The sequence below is a fragment of the Grampus griseus genome (assembly GCF_964374135.1).
Source record: "Grampus griseus genome assembly, chromosome: 17".
In the NCBI taxonomy this organism is placed as follows: domain Eukaryota; kingdom Metazoa; phylum Chordata; class Mammalia; order Artiodactyla; family Delphinidae; genus Grampus; species Grampus griseus.
In genome coordinates this window covers 29,972,649-29,994,473 of record NC_139011.1, presented here as the reverse complement: position 1 = coordinate 29,994,473, position 21,825 = coordinate 29,972,649, and the positions used below count along the sequence as shown (strand labels likewise).

Below are 21,825 nucleotides of genomic sequence, written 5' to 3'. Positions count from 1 at the left end.
ATATAATAAGATTTGAAATTAAGTTATATAGGTGGAAGAGCTCAGTAAAAGCTGGAAGTCAAGTGGAAAAAGAAATTTAATTAGAGACATAGTCTCCACTGAGAGGAACTTTATTTCATTCATTGAGCTTCAACCACCATTAAGTTCTTATTAATGAGATCAAAATACAAAAATGCCTCATTTACTAGTCCTCAGCTAAAGATATGGGTGGTATCTTTATAAAATATTTATGATTTAGTATTTTCTAATAAATACATGTTATTTAAGCAATTTGTTTCATTAGCCTAAGAATATTTTATAATCTTGCCCTTAAAGTCTCTGGTTACTTAATAATTATCTGCTTTCAATCACTCTGAGTCACTATGGTATTTTAAAATAATAATATCAAAGGTAAGCTATGAATCAGTGCTTTTAAAATGATTTTAAATGTTCTAACAATCTAAAATACTAACCTGATTTATATTTGACACATGGTGTTACTAATTTATAGGTAATTAAAAATTAACAGTCTAATCTTTGTAGAAAGAATGACTATCTCAATATAAATACTTCAAATTTTCAAAAATTACTATGGTTCAAGGAAATGAAATATACATGTCATATATGTTGCTATAACAAAAATATAGAATTATAACATTTAATAGCATTATGGTTCTCTACATAGCTCCTGTTTGCACTAGTGGTTTTGCCTACTTATATTAAAAGCTACTTCTAAACACCACCCATCACAATTGCAATATCAGGGACTTCCCTGGTGGCACAGTGGTTAAGACTGCGTGCTCCCCTACCTAAGTGTCTGTCATTGGATGAATGGATAAAGAAGATGTGGCACATACATACAATGGAATATTACTCAGCCATAAAAAGAAAGGAAATTGAGGTATTTGTAGTGAGGTGGATGGACCTAGAGTCTGTCATACAGAGTGAAGTAAGTCAGAAAGAGAAAAACAAATACCGTATGCTAACATATATATATGGAATCTAAGAAAAATAAAAAGGTCATGAAGAACCTAGGGGTTAGACGGGAATAAAGACACAGACCTACTAGAGAATGGACTTGAGGATATGGGGAGGGGGAAGGGTAAGCTGTGACAAAGTGAGAGAGTGGCATGGACATATATACGCTACTAAACGTAAAATAGATAGCTAGTGGGAAGCAGCCGCACAGCACAGGGAGATCAGCTCGGTGGTTTGTGACCACCTAGAGGGGTGGGATAGGGAGGGTGGGAGTGAGGGAGATGCAAGAGGGAAGAGATATGGGAACATCTGTATATGTATAACTGATTCACTTTGTTATAAAGCAGAAACTAACACACCATTGTAAAGCAATTATAGTCCAATAAAGATGTTAAAAAAAAAAAAAAAAAGACTGCGCACTCCCAATGCAGGGGGCCCAGGTTCGATCCCTGGTCCGGGAACTAGATCCCACTTGCATGCCACAACTAAGGAGCCTGCCTGCCAGAACTGAGGAGCCCATGTGCCACAACTAAGAAGCTGGTGAGCCGTAACTAAGCAGGCCACCTGCTATAAGTAAGACCTGATGCAACCAAATAAATAAATAAATATTTAAATAAAAACACACACAAAAAGAACAATTGCAATATCAACACAAAATAAGTAATCAGAGGATTAACATTATATGATGGTGAAGAGCATTGCATAGAATGTATGCAAATAGCAATTAAAAATGAATATTTATATACTCAAAAGCTACTTTTAATGGCACTGGGCATGTCAGTGGATTATACAAAGGTCTTGTTTTCAAAAACATCAATGCATTTCACTTGTGCTTACTTATTTTAAGCTAAATGGACTATTATTTTTCTAAAACTAAACCTTCCTAAATTCTAAATGCTTGCTCTTCTGTTGAAAATAACCAAATCAGATGCAAAAAAAAAAAAAGGATGTAAAGAAATACTAACTAAAATTTATAATCCCTTGAGAGGATGAACAAACAGGAAGATGTGGTCAAGAGGAATTCAACGGTAAACCCATTTTTCTTTTTTGGGTGAGAGGTGGGGATAATCATTTATCTAAAGAAAGAGAAAACGTTTTCTTGTTCAATGTACCACTTCCTGCCCTCCCTTATTTAGTTATGTAAGGAGAATGCATTCCCTTCCCACTTCTCTGCCACCTCCCTTCCCCTTTTCTTTTCCTCTTCAGGATGAAGTGGGTGAAAAGACTGTTGTTGGGGAAGAGGGAAGCTATTTCACACACTTTTTCAATAACACAGAGAAAAGGAAAAAGTTGGATATTATCTTATTTTTCTGGAAACTAATTTATAAAAATGTTCAAACTATGGATGTTAAGTCTTATAACTGGAAAAATGGTTTGAGGAGTCTACCATAAAACGTACAGTTAGTGCTACGGTTATACTATGGATTCGTTGTTGTCATTGTGGCAACATATCTGATATAGATGTTTCATTTTCTTGAAATATAGTTTCATATTTTTGAAAAATTGAAATACATTCTTTCCAGATGATTAGACTGCTTGTTTTTAATTACTTACTAACTAGTAATATTATGCTTGAAAGTTTGATCCAGGCTACATTTTAGAGTAATATAGCATTTAAAAGCAATTTAAAAGTTTCATTCAGAGCTTACCTTTAATATTTGTATTATATTCTATTGTCTGAAGACCCCTTCTATAAGGGTAGATTGACTTTCAGAGTTTTGCTTTCTCTTTTTAATCTATAAAGTGGGGAATTTATACATATCTCTGAGGCAAGTATGTGAATTACATAACGCAGAGTGACTGAATTATAGTAAGTGCCAAGAAATGGTAGTTATTGCTGTTATGATAATAATGATATCATCAATGGCAACATTACATTCTTATTCTTTCTTATGGAAAGGACACTCAGGCTGTGGAAGGCTAGCCAACCCACTCAGTGGAGTGGTGGATGCTGCTGTCTTCTACCCTCAAATATAAATACTGTAGCTGACGAAATGCAGGGAAGTTACAATTGACTGGTTACACTTAGGATTATATTGAGCTGGCCTCTCCTTGTCAGAGCGGGCTAATAATTAGCTTATTTCATTCATTGACTACATCAAGGCACACCATTGTTAAGTTTAAGTCTAAAAAACCCAGGTAATCTAATCTTGCTGTATACTGTAAGCTTTATTTATTAAGAATTAAAGATTATTTCAGATGAAATGATATATGATGTATATACCATATGCTGATTGTAGAGATTTAATCTCATAGCTTCAATTTTCATGCCTATTTTCTTCGTTAAATATTGGAGAATTCTGAAATTCAGTGTTATGGTTAGATATTGTAAAACTGGACACACAGTAAACATTTTAAAACACAGAAAGACAAGAACAAAGATGAATTAACTGAACATTGCAAGTGTCAGAACTAAGGATAAATTTTTGTAGAAGGTCTTGAGATTCAGCAAGATGGAAGATAATGCCTGGAGGAATATAAGATAAATGACAAGAGACAAACATGGAAAACCTGATGGAAGAAGATAAAAGAAGCATCAACTGGACAGAGCAGGGAGGAGCAATCTTGATACTTGATACAGGTGTTTTAGCTATATCTGTAAAAGTGGTTTAACTTATAATAATACACTGGTTTAAAAGCTGGTTTAAAAGCATGAATTCTTAAAAAATGATCTTTACATCTAAAAGTTCCGCCTTTGATCACATGCTCTTATTTTTTCCTTTCCCATTCTTTAATTCTTAATGAGTTTGTCTTTCTTCTAATTGAGAGTCTAGATCCCCACCATTACTATCTGCCTCTTCCTAGCCTCCTTTTTCCTTCTTCCTACCTTCAGCCTGAGAGTGAGGCATTTAAGCACAGTTCGGGTGGAATTGCTAGTGCCCTCCTTCCACTGTCCTTTCATCCACTAACCCCTTGTATGGGTAAATCCTGACCCAAGGAAGGACGTTTATTCACATTCTCACCCCCATTTCTAGACTGCAAACACTAAAGTGAGGCTATTTAATGCCCTTCAAATGTGTACTTTCTAAACTGAGCTGTGTTCTCTATGCTTCTCAGTCAAACCCTTGGTCATTTCTAACAGACTTTTTATTACATTTCCTGAAAAGTGTATTTCAAATCTTTCTACTTTTTTCAAGATTAAATCTCACTCCTGTCTTCTCTATTTATATATGACATTGTTTTATGTTTTACTATGACGATCAAAACCATTTAAAATAAGTCTCCTCTACCTTTTTCCTCTACAGAAGTTGTCTTTGCCTATCTTTGCCCTTGCCTTTTGTGTTGAGCTCTCTTAGTCCCTTTTCTACTTCTCTAATTGTCCTTTCTCTTTCCTCTTCATTGCGTTCTGTTCCTCTCCCCACCTACCAATAGATGCTCACCAAGATTCTATTCTTGGATCTCTATTCCTTTTTCATCTGCTCTTTTTGCAAACCAATTTCTACGGCTTCAAATTTTCACACAGATTTCTAAGATACAAGCATTTCTGACACCACGTATTTGCTTCTCTCATGACCTCCAGATCCTCATTTCTACTTGCTTGTTGAGCAGTTCCTGATGCAACCCCAACTTTCATTTGTTTATTTTACCTAATATTTTCTTCCAAAACCGATATTCTCTTTTTCTCTTACTGATCCCACTATCCTTCCTCAGTTGTCATCGTTAAAAATTAATGAAAGCCTAAATATAAGACAAATAGACTGAGACTTTTAATTTGTCTCAATTTAAAAGACTGCCTCCTGTCCCTTCTTAGTTTAACCCATCCTATATTAACAATTTCAGTAAATATTGATTAAACATCTGCTATTTGCATGACTTTTTCAAGATAATGGAGATACAGACATAAGAAAACCACAACCTGTCCTTAATGTGATCACAGTTTGATGAGAGAAAGACCCATTAGTAGGTCTTCCATAATATCTCATGATAGCTACATCTATGATTAGTATCTTCCATGATAGGGAAAAACCCAACTCAAGCTGGCTGAAGCAAAACGATAATTTATTGAATCATGTAATTCAACAATCTAGGATAGAGCTTTAGGGAAAGCATGATCAGGTTTCAAACAGTGTGATCAGGAATTGGTTTACTTATCTTTTTCTTGACTCACTTGTTGCTGACTCTCTACCTGGTCACAAGATGGCCAGCAACAGCGTCTCAGTCTAATGGTACCAGTTTAAATATAATACCGAACAGAGATAATGCACACAATTGCTGTTTTGGAGATATGTATCAAGTGCATTGAGAGTAGGTGCAGAGACTACACTCTATTTCTGACCAGGTAGACTTGGGGAAGGCTGTTCAGAAGAGATAACACCTGAATGAATAAAACATGTAAAAAAGCTATCTGAACTAAATTTTAAGAGCTTGGTATGCCAGTTCAAAGACTTTACCCACATCAATATCAGCAAATAAATCTTAGGAAAGTCTTAGGAAGGAATCATTATTCATCCCTTATCTATACAACCAAATTTCTGGGATCTAAAGGGAAAGAACAGGGACATAAGCAGGTGCATGTTTGTCTTTCACCAGCCAACATTCAGCCAATGAGCAACCTGAGACGCTGACTCCAGCAGCTGTTAGCTTTATCTGGCCGTTGCCTTCATTTGCCTACTCAATTCCAACCCGGATGGCATATCTACCACTGGGCTGACTTGAGGGAAGAACCATGAAAGCTAAGGCAGAGGGTCACTTCAATTCAGATGAACCCTCAAGAGAAAACTTCCTGGAATGTGGAATTGGTAATTCTGAGTCTCAGAAAACGTAGTAGAGAATGCAGAAGACAATTAGCCTTGCTACCAGAGGCAATATAAAAACCAGGAGCCCTTGATCCTACTTAATTCCTAATAAGTTGCTATAAAGGGATCAATTCTTCAATTATTCTTTTTAAATCTTAGATGTGGATAATCATTCATATCTCTCCAGTATTTAGCAAACATCAGAATGTATGCAGATCATGTTATTGGTTTAAGGATATTTCTTGTGGTACTTTTTGGGCCATTAGCATTAAGGAGATCATAGTACTAGGAATTGACCCTAGCCCGTGATTTTCACACAACAGGTTACTGAAGGTAACTGAACATACAGATGAGTAAAATGGCATATCTGACAAGGTGCAAACAAGCAAAAAACTGATTGCTTAGATTCTCTAGTCTTCAGCCAGGTGTGTGGGTATTTCATGGAAAGGCCATTTAAGAAATTCCCTGGTATCCTAATTTACTTGAAAGGACTTCTAGAAGTAGATGAAGGTAATATTTTGCATTTCAAGGGTGTAGAAAATACGTTTAAAGGTTTGTAGGCAATATTCAATATTTCAATATTTTGTGGGTGGGTGAGGAAGACCTACCGATGATTTCATAAATACGTATCACCTATGTATAGCTATATAAACACATACGAGTTTTAAGCTTATAAATTAAAACTTTCAAAATTGGTATTTTATTTCATATAAAATATATGTATATGAACCTAAATATCTGTGGGTTGATATCTCAGCATGATTGTTTTTAACCTACAAAAATGGCAATTACCTATTTTTTAATCTAATATATATATATATAAAACATAAATTGCTATGTCACAATATAACAAACATATTTATAAATACTTTCAATCTGAAGTCTTTGGTTAAGTAGCTAAAGGCTTCCTTTTTAAAAATCTACTGTTCCTTTTCCTTTTAACTGTGGTATAAGGGAACACTTGAACATTGTTTACTTGCTGCATTATTATTTTAATTAAATTTTTTATAAAAAGAACTGTTTTTATTCTAATTTAAATTCTTTACGTGTATATATTTTGTAGATAATGTGTAAAATCTTAACTATCATCTTGGTGGAAATACAATAATCATGATCATAATAAAATCAACTAGCATTCATTGAATACTAATTATGTGCTCAACTCTGAATTTCTGGTGCTAAGTATGTTTTATATGCTTCATTTCATTTAACACTCATAAACATCTTATGAGATGGATTTGTCAATATATCATTTTATATATGAGAAAACTGAAACTCTGAGATGCTATTTAACTTCACCAAAACTTATAAGTAGTGGAAGTCTTTAACTGTAAAGCCAAAACTACTTCTTACTGGCTTCTAAAGTAACGTCAAACCCAAACAGAACTCTAATACGTTATTTGACACAGAGTGAATCCCCAGCAATACTTAGCTGAAAAGGTCCCACCCTTGGGTCTTAGGTGAATCAGGACAGGCCTTAATTTTGAATGGGTATAGGCTCTTCTCATTGGAAGCAGGAAGTATGGGAAAATGACAGGAGGCAGAAATGACAAGAAAGAAGAAAAATGTTGAGATGAAGATAGAAGAGAGGAACAGGTAGCAGAATTTTCTGCGAGACGGGAGCTCTTAGCAGAAATATGAAGCAGTGATGGCCCACAACCTCAAAAGCAAACAGAGGATTAGGAAGTAAGAGGTCCCTGAGCAGCCACATTGGATTTAATAATGTCCATACCCTAAAAGTCATGCTGATCAGGATTTACCCCCATTAGTTTTAGATATTATTCTCAGAAGCCTAATTATTGATCCCCCAGCCTATGGACCATTTGCTAGAAGTTACAAGTTTAGAGGAGGGCTGGTTGGGGAGATGAGAGTGGGCATATGTCTGCGTTTGTGCTCATCTTCTAGAATCAGGCCTGAAAACAATGAGAAAATTGATAACTAAAAGCTTTTTTGTGGGTATGAGGAAAAAATAGTAATTTTTTTAAAGTAGGCAAAAATAAGAAATGATAATAGTTTGGGCAAAATATAACATAAGGGATAAATTATATGCTTTTAGAAAGGCATCATGGTATTATGGTATAAATTAATTCATGCTGATAATAATGAATTAAATTATTAGAAAAATCTTTTATGAAAACACTGCAGAAAATTTGCCATTATGATATTTTAAAATTTCCTTAAAATTTTACTACTTAAAGAGATACATTATGTGGAAAATATATTACTCATTACATATAATTGTAGGTAAATATATACATTTAAAAAATTTTATCTCTCTTTAATTTTTTGATTCTTACAAAGGAGTCATATTTAAAATAAGCCCTTCACCCCTGCAATCAACTGTTCAGAGAATTTTTTTTTAACATCTTTATTGGAGTATAATTGCTTTACAATGGTGTGTTAGTTTCTGCTGTATCACAAAGTGAATCGGCTATACGTATACATACATCCCCATATCCCCTCCCTCTTGCATCTCCCTCCCACCCTCCCTATCCCACCCCTCTAGGTGGTTACAAAGCACCGAGCTGATCTCCCTGTGCTACTGAGACGTACAAGGTACATAAACACTTAAATCCATGTGGACATACATAGTACCCTATGTCATACGTGGATTGCTAATTTTATGGTACTTGTTTCAGTGTGGAATAATGAAACGTGAAGTAATTCTACATATTTCTATTTTTGTTTGATTAGTGCATTTAAATAAATTTTCTAACACTCCACTAATGTGAAGTGACTCACATATGTAACTGAATGTACACAATGCATATTACACTTAGAGCAAAACTAAGAATGAAAAAAAATTACTAAAAGTTGAAAATGGATTTACACACAATCTTTGTTTAATCAAGTGATCATTCACTTTTTATAAAATTCATTTCTGTGTTTTCCCTTTGGGCACCCTGATGGGCAGTTATGAGTGCTACATGATCCTTGCCATTTGTTCAGAAGGTCATTTCATTAACAAAGATATTTCAGGTGTTTCATGTGTTTTAATTTTCCATATAATGTCTTCAGCCTGACTGGAATATGCTGATTTTGAATAAATGATTTCTCACACATGTGGGAAGACTTAAAGGGCATCTTTTGTGCTCTGAGTGAACAAATAATTGATTTCAGCAAAAGCCATTAATAATGGAATGAAAGTCCTTGGGCAATGCTGTAAAACATGGAGAGCAGTTGCCAGATGCTTTTGAAAACTGACCAAAAAAATGCCACTTTGAAGTTTTAAATAAATAAAGGCTGACTGTCACCATAGGTATGTCACTTTGGTTCTTACTCTTGTGGTGAGATATACTTGACGAATATTACTTTACTACCTGCGGGTATACATGGGATTCTACTCTATCTTTGGGTTTCCTCAGTCATTATGAGTGACATAAAATCAAGAGAAGATATGGAATGATTGATAGGAGTCATAAAATGCATGAGTTTGTCTAGGACACCAGGCAAACTCTAAGGTGTGCAGTACTTTTATGTTAAGCAACGTGGCAGCAGCACTGGGAATAGAAGTCAGTTGTCCTTCTTCCTGTTCTTTCTAGGCTACCATGCCCGCCCTCTTGATGGCATATGTCATAGCTGCTCCAAGACACTGGTGAGGAAACCACCTCAATCTAAGTCCTAGTTCTAGGGACATGGGCTGGATTAATTTTGGTGGAGATTTGGTTTATTTGTGCACTTGCGAGTGTGCACATGGGGCCAAAGCAACCGGCAAAACCTTCCTTTCGAACAAAATTGTCACTTAAAATTAAACCCACAGTTCAAATTCACTGTTCTAAAGGCACTCACACTGATTGTGAAAACAGAATGTTCACACCTAAAATTAATTATAAGTACACTTAAAGATATAATAAAATTAAAAGAGGTTTGATTTAATTGGTATTAAATTTAATAATTTAACTTTATCATAAATTCATCAAAAATTTTATGATTTATTTATCTATTCTTGGTAGGTCACATATTAGTGTGATTCCTTACCAGAGATGGTCCCACTCAGAATGTGAACATCCAAGCCAGTAGTAGGATGAGATTCCAATGTACTTAGAAGCAGTCATATTGTTGGTATTCTTTAGTTGAAAATAAATGATGAGCTCCCATAGGAAGCTAAAAAAAATTTTTTTAAATTAATTTTTGGCTGCATTGGGTCTTCGCTGCTGCACGTGGGCTTTCTCTAGTTGCGGCCAGCGGGGGCTACTCTTTGTTGCGGTTCACGGGCTTCTCATTGTGGTGGCTGCTCTTGCTGCGGAGCAAGGGCTGTAGACATGCAGGCTTCAGTAGTTGTGGCGCACAGGCTTAGTTGCTCTGCAGCATGTGGGATCTTCCCGGACCAGGGCTTGAACCCGTGTCCCCTGCATTGGCAGGCGATTCTTAACCACTGTGCCACCAGGGAAGCCCTCTACAAATGTTTTTAATCATCAGTTTTAAAAGCTTCTTAGCATTTGACTTTTAGAAAAATCTTAAGCTAAAAGTCAATCTTTTGTTTATATATATTTAAGCCCAACCATATAGTTGCAACATTTTTCAGGGTTTATTTTTCCTCTGTTCTTAAAGCATAAGAGATTTCATAAGGGTTTCACTCTATGGTTCCTGTATTATACACATACTGAATGATGTTAATAGAACGTTTTTTCCTTACTTTCTCTCTGAGTAATTATAGGTGCTATTTGGCTTAGTACAAAGTACCATAGCTTATCTGTAACTCGTATCCACTGTCCCATTTTGTCTCTGGACTTAGAAAACAAAACCCGTTGAATTGGACCTGAGTATCGATGAGTCCAGGAAATGATTTAGTTAAAATTATATTCAAAATATTTTGTGCTTCTTTGCTTTAGCGAACCAGGCCATGAAAGCACAAGAGAAGAAGGAACAGGGTTTGTTCACAGTAATGTTAGAACATCAAGGCAACACTCTTTTTTTCATGGCCTTTCACCCTGGTAACTTCCAGGCCCAGCTGGAATCAGGGGATATCCCTTTCCATTTCAGATAGTTTCGTTTCTGAAATTGAAACTCTAATTCCAAAAGAGAATTAACCACAAAATTTCAAATCTCCCCCAAAAGATGTGGTTTAGAAATAGTTCATGGGAGAGGTCAAGGACTGTATTATTTTTTATTTTGTTATCACTAGTTTGGCTATCTGCTATTCACACAATTTTTTTTACGGAAATTACGGCTTTTCAAAAGGCAGATAACATGCTCCATCAAAAAGGAGAAACATACCATTTTCAAAAATAAATAGTCACTTTCCCCTTAAGCCATTAGGTTTTGTGAAAGGAAGTGCTAGAAGTGTGGTTCATTTTTTTTTTTTTTTTTTTTGAAGTGTGGTTCATTTTAAGGAAATTGTAAATGTTTGACATATAATTTTCTGTCAAGATAAAGCACTTCCCTCATTAAATGGAAACAAGTGCTCACTGTAGTGTTCAGCAGATGACTTCCTGTATTTTTCTTTCTCTTTCTACCTAATGTTAAAACGTGCATTACAAGTAGTCAACGATAACCAAGTATTTTACTAAGTCAATAAAAATGATATTTTCTATTTTTATCAATGTTTATATGAGTAACATTCAAAAAGTTTTAATTTCCTCCCATCATCTGTGATGTTTTTAAGAGTCGTTCTTAACTCAAGGGACTTGCAGGAGTTCAAACTATCTCATCCCTTGACTGAATGATTTACTTCACAAACTCAGTAGACACTGCATAGGAGGTAAATTCCTTTCAGATGGTAGAATTATTCTGAGAACAGAGCCAAATGTCCCCTCAGCACTGGAAAGGAAGCAAATGCCTCATTTCCCCTTTTCAGAAGGCCAGAAGACCGAAAATAATGATCAAACGTTCTGTACCACTACAATCAGCCTCTGGGAAAGATACTTTAAACCAAATAATTGAGATCACTTAAAAATTTGTAGTATTAATCATTATCTCTTTCAGACGATCTGAAAGAAACTTTTAAAATAAACTTCAAGAGAAGCTCCTTATGATCTGAAATTTTTATACTTCATATTAAGTATAAACATGCTCATGCCTCTTGGTATTTAAGTTTCTTTTATTCCTCTCTACTCTCTGTGCTTCTCTACCCAGAACTGATACCTATCCTTTCACATTCAACATTTGGATGTGGGTAGACAACATTTTCTGCTTTTACTTCATCTTACTCATTTTAGTCTTCAACCTATGCAATTGAGCTCTACAGTTTACTCAAACTCTCCCTATAGAAGGTAACAACCCAGTTCCAAAGTTCACTTCAGTCTGTTTTTTCATTTGAACTTTCTGCTTATTTGCCACTAAAATAAGACCCTTCATAACAGTCTTTTCTCTCTGCTATAACCCCTATTTTGGTCTCCTTTTTTCAGTCCCTTAAAGAACTCCCAATTTTCTGTCTTTGATTTTACATTCTTATTATGTTAAAATTAGTTCATAATATATTATGCAATTTCTGTATATTAAATATTTCTGCAAATTCTCTGAAATTGTACATAGATTTGTGCCTGGGTATTTGCACTAAGTAGGAACGAAAGGTAGATTAGTTTTCTTCAGATTCTTGAATGGATTTCTAACCCCTAAATGGCTGAGTCATTGCTTTATACACACTTTCAGTGATTTCATTTGCTGCATGGCTTTACCAATTATCTCTGAGGACACACCAATCTACATGCTCATCAGGATTTTACTACTGAACTCCTGACTCCCATTCCCCTACCTTTCAGAGTCTAACTGTCCCATAGTCACCTCAGTCCAATGCCTCAAACTAAATCCTCCCCCCAGAGCCTGTTTCTCTTCACATGTTGCTGATTTTAAGAAATATCATCAAAATTAGTCAACCCAGAAACCTGGAATTTATAATATATTCGAGTCTACTTCTAAATAAGTGGTTATTTCTTGTTGATTCTAATTCTTCTTTATTCACGAATTTCCCCTTCACTTGCCTTTCCATTTGCCCTTGTTTGATCCTGACCTCATTATTTTCTCTCCCAGAAGATCCTTTTGAGAATCTGATGAAAACCACCTTCAATCTACCTTTTCTCCCCATCATAGTATGGTGGATAATGTACAGACTCAAGAACCAGACTCTATGGGTTCAAATCTCAGCTTGTTCACTTGCTACTACTGTAATATTTGGGAGTTATTTACCTTCCCGTGCTTAATTTCATTATGTGTCACATAAGGTTAATAATAGCACTTAGCTTATAGAGTTGTTATCATAATTAAATGATATGCAAGGGGCTAAGAAGATTGGCTCATACTAAGTATTTGTTAATATTTTAATAATGGCAAAATATCCACCTGGGCCCTCTGTTTCCAGGCTTGTCAACTTTCTGATGCATTGTTCCTACGTTGTGACTGGGGTGATTTTTCTAAAATGATAAGGTCACCATTGTCCTTATATACTGACAACGACTCCTCACTGCTTTCAAGCAAAAAATTCAGCTTCTTTGATCTCCCTCTGTGGATCTTTCTAACCTTGCCTTTCACTGCTCTCCTGCCTTTGATTCTGAGAATTAGGTTATGCATTTAGGTGTACACCCCTCACCCCCATTCTCATGACTCCTGGCAAATATGCATGTTTATGCTCTCTAGAGTATCCTCCGTTTTCTTCATTTTGAAGACTTAGCCACTGTCTCCCCATTGGAGCCATCCTGCCTACATTCTAATCCTGGATCAACCTTTCTAGCTATGTAACCTTAGGAAAATACTCAAGCTGCCTGTGGAATTTATAAAATGGGGCTAACCACAGTAGTTCCCTCAAACTGTTATTGTGAGGACTAACTAAGTTAATACACATAAAGCTTAAGCCATGCCTGCATCATAACAAGTATTCAACAAGAGCCTTAAGAAGACTCTGCAGATGCGGGATTCTGCCCTCATCCTTCTGTCTCTATCATGATTTTAATATTCCTCCTGTGTGTTTCACTAGTCCCCTGGCACCCTGGCTTCACCACTAGCAAACAATTACAGAATATAATTGTTTGTTTACCTATCTCTTTCCCCACCAAATTCCAGTTTTCTTGAAGCCACGGACAGTACATCTTTTCTCTCTTCTCATTGTCTGAACAGTATCTGGCATATTATAGGAACTCAGCAAATCTTTGTTAAATAAAAATGGATGGATACCCTTACCACCAGAAGAGAATCTGAAACAAAACAGTTGCTGTATAACTATTTTTTTAATGGATGATAAATTTATGAATCATATCTTGGTATAGCAGGAGTATGTTCCAAGTTGATTTGGACAGTAAGACAATCAGCCAATGTAATTTTATGATGGAACCTAAATACTATTTTCTTTTTATCTTTCTTTTTTTAAGGTTTGTTAGTAATTACATTCTTGATCACATAATGCAAACTTTGTCTGATGTATGCTCAAGGTACGTGATGATGCTTTAATTATCTCTGAACAGAGATGACTGCTGAATGTTGACAGTCACAGTACCTGATTATCCTCCCCCAAAGAATTCCAAACCTTGTTTCCATGCCATTACCAATGTAAACTATTTAATTCCCACAATAACTGTGAACTGCCAAAAACATGAAGCAATCAGCTAAGCTCTGACACAATGATAACATTGAGAGCAATATTTCCTTAGTGTTAATGTTTCTAAGAATAACTGCAACCAAGTTTTTGCAGACAAAGGTTAGGCAAAAATAAATGTGCTACCCAGAAGTCTTACAAAAATAGATGCAATTCAGTTTGTAATGACTATTTGCCTAAGGTACCACTATTGCCTGTTCAGAACAACAAGAGGAAGGTTTGTTGAACTATTTCAGAAAATGTGTTTATTAACTGTATTTAGATTAAATATATCTCATGACATTAGATGTTTTAGTAGGAAAAGTTCTGTGAAACTAAACAAAAATACTACATGTTTTATACAAACCTCTTTTAATTCTTACTGCAAACTCATCAGGTATGTATTATGATTCCATTTTAGAGATTAGAAAACTGAAGCTAAAAAGAAGGGGCTTAGATGACTGTCAACAGTTAGAAACTACAGCCTTTTATCCAGACATTTTCTTTGAAAGAAATTTTACTTATAGATAGCACATCATAAGTTTTCTTGTGTTTAGTTTAATCTTGTCACTTGGAGGAAAAGGAAGGAATTAATGTTTAATGAATCAACTGTCACATTCTTTTGTTTTTATATGCAGTATCTAATTTAATCCTCTCACTATCATTGTGAAGCAGATATAATTATCCTGACTTTTTATAAATGATGAGACAGCTTCATAAAGATTACATTAGTTGCCAATGACAGAAAAACCTCAATAGAAATTTTTCTCTTGCTTTGTAGTATTACATTCAGGCTGTCTCCATAAATGACTGACTGAGTCAAGTTAGAAAGAGAGGACCCTTAAGGTCAATTAAAATTTTTAGTCTTTTGGATTATGACACAGTTCATAATGTTTTTGGAAGATCCTTCAGAAGACTACTCTTTGCATTTTTGAAATATACATTTTAGAAAAGTGATACATTTATTGTGATGTATTGATTTAGGCTTATTTGCATATATTTATATTTAAAAGTAGAACATTTATATATAATCTTTGATAAATAATAAATCTGCTTGATAAATAAACTTTTGGTCTTAAGTAGGGAGAGATTTTACTTATGTGTTTTAGAATTAGAATGAAATAAAAGTTCATTTTAGTAACTGATATTTAATCTAGTATTATGAAATCACTCATTTAAGTTTTAAATTCACCATAACTGAAGACTATGGTGCCAGTGAAAATGAAGATATGCAAAGAAGTAAAATCTTTATGGAAAACTTAGTGAGAGACATTTCCCATTTTTGTGTCTCTTATGAGTTCTTAAATGACCAAATACTTAGTAGAATACTTAACTGTGGGATTAAAGAAAAAAAAGATTAATAAGAAGCAAACAAAATCTATGATTATAAGAGCATAGAATCCATTGGATAATAGGGCAATAGGCTTACATTAAGATTACAAATCCTATAGTTAAAGCAGGATTTATTTTAGAATTTTATCATTAAAAAGAAAATAAATGTCTAGAGGTCTGGAGTATTAGACAATTTCTGTCTCACTCTGTAGTAGTAGTAGTATTTTTTGGATGTGCTATATCATAGAATAGACACAGTTACTTTTCTCATACCCTGAGCGGATGCTATGGGTAGCATCTATCAGGAGTGCCATAATAATTGTTCAATAAATTATGTTTTTTGAATTGAACAGATGTTTGGTTGCCTGACACTGCACCCAAAGACCAAAACTAGCCAGGAATTTTAATTTTGAAGTCACCCTCCTGCCTCCAAAAGCTTAAAGACATATTTATTGGACAATACTTAGAAAAGAAGTGAAATTATGATAAGCAGGCAGACATATGAGCTCTGTGAGAATCAACAGGGCTTGATATTTCTAACATCATAAAAAAAAGAATTACTCAACTCCATGTGCATTACGTCTCAGGAGTCTCAGGATGATAAGAAAAATATGTTTTCAATCTTTCCCCAAATGTATTCAGTTCAATATGAGAATAGATATGTCTCATATTAATACTTAATTTCTAAATACTCATGAGCTCTATTAAAATTCTCTGGCAAAATTCTACCATGCTTTCCTTTCAGTAGACTCTAACTCAAAGTTTTGTCAGGCTCTGACTGATTAGCAGGTTTTTTCTTTCCCAATCACATTTCTGAGCACACCCAAATGGAGCTCTGGGAACTCACTGTTTAAAACATATTCTTTACAAAGTATATTAAGGGCTTGTTTAGATTATCTAAAGGAGATATAACTCAAGGTAATGGAGTGTAATAGAGAAATGTGAAATGTCTTTAAAGCAAGATCACTTAATATGGAGTTATCCTCTATATTCATATCTATTCACGAGAGTATGGAACTGAGTATTTTTTCAGATAGCTCAAGCCCACTATTAAATTAAAGGAGCCGCCAATTATGTATATTGCATATGCACACTGAACCATTACATGAATGATCACATAAGCCACAACTTAATGACAACCATGATTTTCAGATGTAAGTGGTGTTCTCTTTCACTCATCACCATTTACCGTTCTGTGTTCACTAACAGAAAGGCTGATTAGCGAGCAGAACTACAGAAGATGACCTTAAGCTCCAAACTTTGAAGAGCTCTCCTGAGGCTCAGGTGAGGTTCTGCTTGAAGTGGACAAGTGCACACAGAGGCATTTATTCAATAATTGGTGGGTGGATACATGGACAGATGAATGGATGTCTTCTAAAGAGACACAGGCCTGCAATATTTCCAATGATTAAATGGCTCCAGATATTCTAGTGACATTAAAGATTTGTTATTTCCACGGTCATGAAGACACCCCAGAATAAATTTGCCCATACACCCGGTTAGGTCTTCTCCACACAGGACTGTGTAAATAATCTTAATACAGACTTTTAGTAACAAATATTCTTTCTTCCTCATAATAGTTATTAAGAACTTCTATATCTCCTTTTCTCTACAGGCAACTCTTCCCTCTCCTCCTTTGCAAAAAAAATAGTTTTAAAATGGGAACTCTCCTGAAACTCTCCTAAGCACTATGAACTAATCTCTAATATTGGCCAATTTCTGTCCTGTATAGTTAAGTGTCTAACATCATGATACCAAATATTTACCCATGAAAATATAGATTTTATCTAAGGCTAAAAGACCAGTAAAAAAAAGAAGAAATTAGAAAGTCCTTTTAGAAAGATGTTGTAAAGTCAATATTCAAGCTTATGAATACTCTCTCTGAAGTTAAAAACATGAGAAAATTGTCAGTGTAACTTCATGAAATGCTTCTAAGAATAAAGTTCTTTTGCTGCTTCTACACAGCAACTGATGCAACTAAGAAAGTTATATTGAATATTTGCTTGCTCCATAATTAAATAAGATATTTACTATACCAAAGTAAGAAAGAAATTCTTACCACCTTCCTTAGTGCAGAGGTTGACAAGGTTATGCACTGTGTCCATCAGCTCCAGCTGCTGCTTCTGAAGGACACTGTTATTGGTGGTGGCTCTGTTCAATTGTTTCTCCAGTTCCTGGATTATATATGTTTGACGAGTAACCAAGCCTTGAAGATTCTCTTTTTCTTCCTTTAAGGTGTCCAATTCTTCCTTGTGCTTTCCCTCCATTTCAAAGATTTTATGTTCTAATAAACTACAAGGAAGTGAAGATAAAATTTAGTTTTAAAAATGCTATAAAAAAAGCTGTGATTCAATTAGTTCCTGAGTTTATTTAAAGTGAGAAACTTTAGTCAGGTATTTCATCATGGAAATATTTTTTAAGTGAGAGACTCAGAAAAATATATATATGTAAATATAAATATTATATAAATATATAAATATATATATATATATATATATATAAAAGAGGAGTGACATATACAGCATGTGAAATGAAGAATTATTAGATCACTTATTGTTAGAGTAATGTTTATTTCCTGGGGTGTATCTTATATCCAGGGTAGTTGACTTGGACCCTGTCTGCAGAAATTATAGTATAATTTTCATTAAAGAAATGGGTACAATAAGAAATAGAAACAACAGTTCAGAAAAATGTATGAACAAAACATATTTACTTTGCTTCATTCATTTGGGATTCTCAAAACATTCACAGTGATTAAATTTCACAATAGTTTCGTGATGTCAAGGAAGAGCAAATTGATGCAGAAATCACAGGACCAGAAAGTAAGCTATCTAAAGTCATAATGAATTATATTTCTTGGGATTTTTGATATCTGGTCCTGTATCATAACCACTAGCTTACTTTATCTCTCAATCTAAGCTTTAGGATAAGGCCTAAAGGCACTGCAAGTTCCACATCACTGAATACTTGGTTCCGAAAAGGAAGACCGTGTTAGGCTGGTGGCATGGTCTTACAAAAGAACTTGGGAAGCTTTGCTCAGAGTGATGCAGTCTTCAACTGAGAGCCGTCCTTCTCTCAGAACTCTTCACAGGATACTCCCTTTGCTTATTACACATTAAAAATGATAGAGAATGCAGAAGCACTCTTGGATCCTAGCAACTGACTGGGAATAAAAAGCATTTACATTTTATAGAGTGTATAATATACTAGTATCCCTCAGAGAAAAGCCTTATTCAGTTTTCTCAGTTCCATTTTCAGAAGGTTCAACCAGTCCTTAGTTTACAAGGTGTTATTCAAATGTAACATACCAGATTGGGCACTTAATTTACCTTGGAGAAATATAGCACTGAATCATTCCTATAAGTTTTCAAAAAGGGGACACTAGGGAATGTTTTAAACTTAATACTTAAATCATAAAATGTATAGTGATTTGGGGAAAATGTGACGGTTATTTATATTTTTTAAAGAGTATTTTGGAAATGAAAAATTCAGGCAAGGAAGTCAGAGTAGGATGAGAGTACCTCTAAAGGAGCAGGCATGATTCATTGTCTTATAGTGTTTTCTTCTGTGTCAATAACTTGCTGCTGGAAAAGTTAGTAGTTAAAAAACAAACAAAACTAAACAAAATACAACCAAAAGCCTTTTTACTGGTTAAAAAGTTTACCCACCCACTGGTTTAAGTGATTAGTGTACTTGCTATGGATGTCAGAGGAGGTTGTCTTCTGTGCCCATTAATTTTTGGCCTTCAGATCTGAGAATTAACCACAACGGATGCCTTAGCTCTTCCTCAGTTTACTTTTTAATAATTTTTGTTTCTCTTTCTAGGGTAATGATCAGATGTTAAATGCCCATAAAATAGAGTCAGTTAACTTATGGGAAATTTTTCTTTTAAATTCACAAGAGTTATAGTATACTACCAAGAAACCTTAGAATTTAATGTAAAGAGCAACATCTGGATGTATAGTCATAAAATACTGGATAAAAATTCTGAATTACCATTTTGTTCCTGAAATAAGATGAGCACTGGCCTTTCAGTTTTACTAATTAGTAGGTAACATTCTGGCTTGGAAAATATCATGCTATAGTTATAATTCATATTTATTAGTTGCTATGTGCCAACAGTGCTCTCAGCACTATGTAAAATGACACTATTCTTACTCTAAGGATTCATTTTTAGAGAGAAATGAAATGAAAAAAAGGAAAGAGAAAAACCTCAAATGAAAAAAAGCAGCTATAAGAAACTTCTATTTCATACATAACACTTTTTTTTTTTTGCATACGTGTTTTGACACTTTCTACTTTTGATGCATTCTTTGTTCAAGAAGACATATACTAAAAGCTGGCTACTATCTGAGATGTCAATAAAGGAGCTTTTTGTCTGTTTTGTTTTGATTTTCAGGATATTTTGGAAAGAGATGAGAATGGAAAGTTGATCAAAGAAGTCCTGGTACCAAAGGAAAAAATTCTCAACACTGGCTTGTGGAAGAAAAGGTCTGCATTTCCCAAGTAAAAGGAGTATACACTTAGCATGTTGGAAAGAATGTTAATTTTCATAATTCACCAAACAACCTTAATGCACCATGACTACCAGTTATCAAATGATATCAACATAGCCTGTCATCTTAAAATAGATATTCATGTAAAATAAAGAAGGGACTGCTCAGGGAAGTAAGAAGCCTGCTGTGTATCAGACATCTCACTGGATTGGGAATGAAATATTTCATTAAAAACAAATATGCATTAAAAACTATAAGCAAATTGGAAACATGTCACACTGTTTCCCAAATGGCAGGTCTTACCAGTTAATTATCTCTTCTAGTCATTTTCTCATCTTATTTCTTCACTTGGATTCTCTTTAATAACTTTTGTACTCTAGTAATTCTCTATTAACTTTATTTACTAGAGATACCCTTTATATTAATGACAACTTTTTAGACTTCTTCAGGCAAAACTGATACCTTTTTGATACCACTCATCACTCCCTTCCATCTTCTCTTCATATCTGGCTTCCAAAAATACTATCCTCTTTTCTTTGATACTTCTCATCCATTAGTTATTATCTACTTGGGAAGTCAGCCCTTCCTCACTATATCCAAACTGGCTTGAATCCAAAACTCTTCTGCCAGAAAATATTCATATACCATCTTCACTTACTAATCACATTGTTGTAATACATCATTTTAGTTGTGTAGCATTTTAAAACCCCTTTGATTCTTAAAGTAATATAGTGATACAGAGTGAGTAGATGTTATAAGCCCCAGTTTATAGGTAAGAATCTAAATATCTTGTATAAAATTGTGTACATACTGTGTCATAACCAAAATAAAAAGCCATGTCTTCTAACTTAGACTAGAAATCTGCCCATGACAACCCAGTGCTATGAAAACTAGCTTTAGTGTCTCATCTCTTTGATTTAGTATAACATAATCTCTATCTACTTCCACCCGCTTATATTTTGCCAAGAATCAAGGCATCAACTTAACATCTCTTTAGTATTTGCTGCTTTCCATCTGGTTATTTTTGGGAGCTTGTCTTTCACAATATTTTAACCTATCCATCTTCTCCACATATAAAAACAAAATTTCTTTGCTGAGCCATTTAAAAAAAAATCTGAATTGAGATTTTCTTAAATATCACTCTGCCTTAACTCCTCTGCCATTAAATTTAATTTTCTTACTCAATATATTGATCATATCCCATTTTGTCCTGAGGCCTTTTATTGTTTCTCTTACTTTTCCCTATCCAGGTCAGCTGGGAGAGGCCAGCTCACCTAGGCACGGAGACTTCTATATACAAAGGTTGATCTGAAGGACAACATGACAACTCCACTGTCCTAAATTCAATTGGCAAAGTAGTCATATTTTCTCTATGATGGCCTTCAGCAGCAAGTTTAGTTTAGGTTTAAATGCATAATCCAAAACCTGGATGTTGATTCCAAACTCCAGTGTACTGTTTTCTAGAGTGCATTCAGTGTATTTTTATTAGGCATTCCATTGTTGAGTTCTACTGTCAAGTTTTGGGGAATGCTAAATTAAATAAATAATTTTATCATGATGCATCCTTTAGGATTAGTGTTCCATGGAACAACAATTTATGACACTCTGCACCTAAATCTATTCAAATTGAACGTAAAATCCAAAGACAGAGAGTTTCTCACAGGATTCTCAATACTTCACGTTTCTCATCCTTCTAGAAACACTTTGAGAAGAGACATGCATAGAATTTGGCACTTAACTTCTAGTTTGAGGCAGAGGTGCACTTTAATGAAGAATAAAATAAACAAAATAATCTAGGCCT

General features: G+C 34.6%; 1 protein-coding gene across 3 annotated transcripts in view; it reads right to left on the bottom strand.

Annotated features, from left to right (window-relative positions):
- ANGPT1 (angiopoietin 1) overlaps nucleotides 1–21,825 on the bottom strand; it is a 250,950-nt gene that overhangs the window by 57,700 nt on the left and 171,425 nt on the right. For 2 of the 3 annotated variants that reach the window (XM_082675101.1, XM_082675103.1), the window contains exon 4: nucleotides 17,588–17,820. In XM_082675101.1, coding sequence (XP_082531227.1) covers nucleotides 17,588–17,820 — 233 coding nt within the window. The remainder of the gene's footprint in view (nucleotides 1–17,587; nucleotides 17,821–21,825) is intronic. The other variant, XM_082675102.1, reaches the window with a different exon arrangement.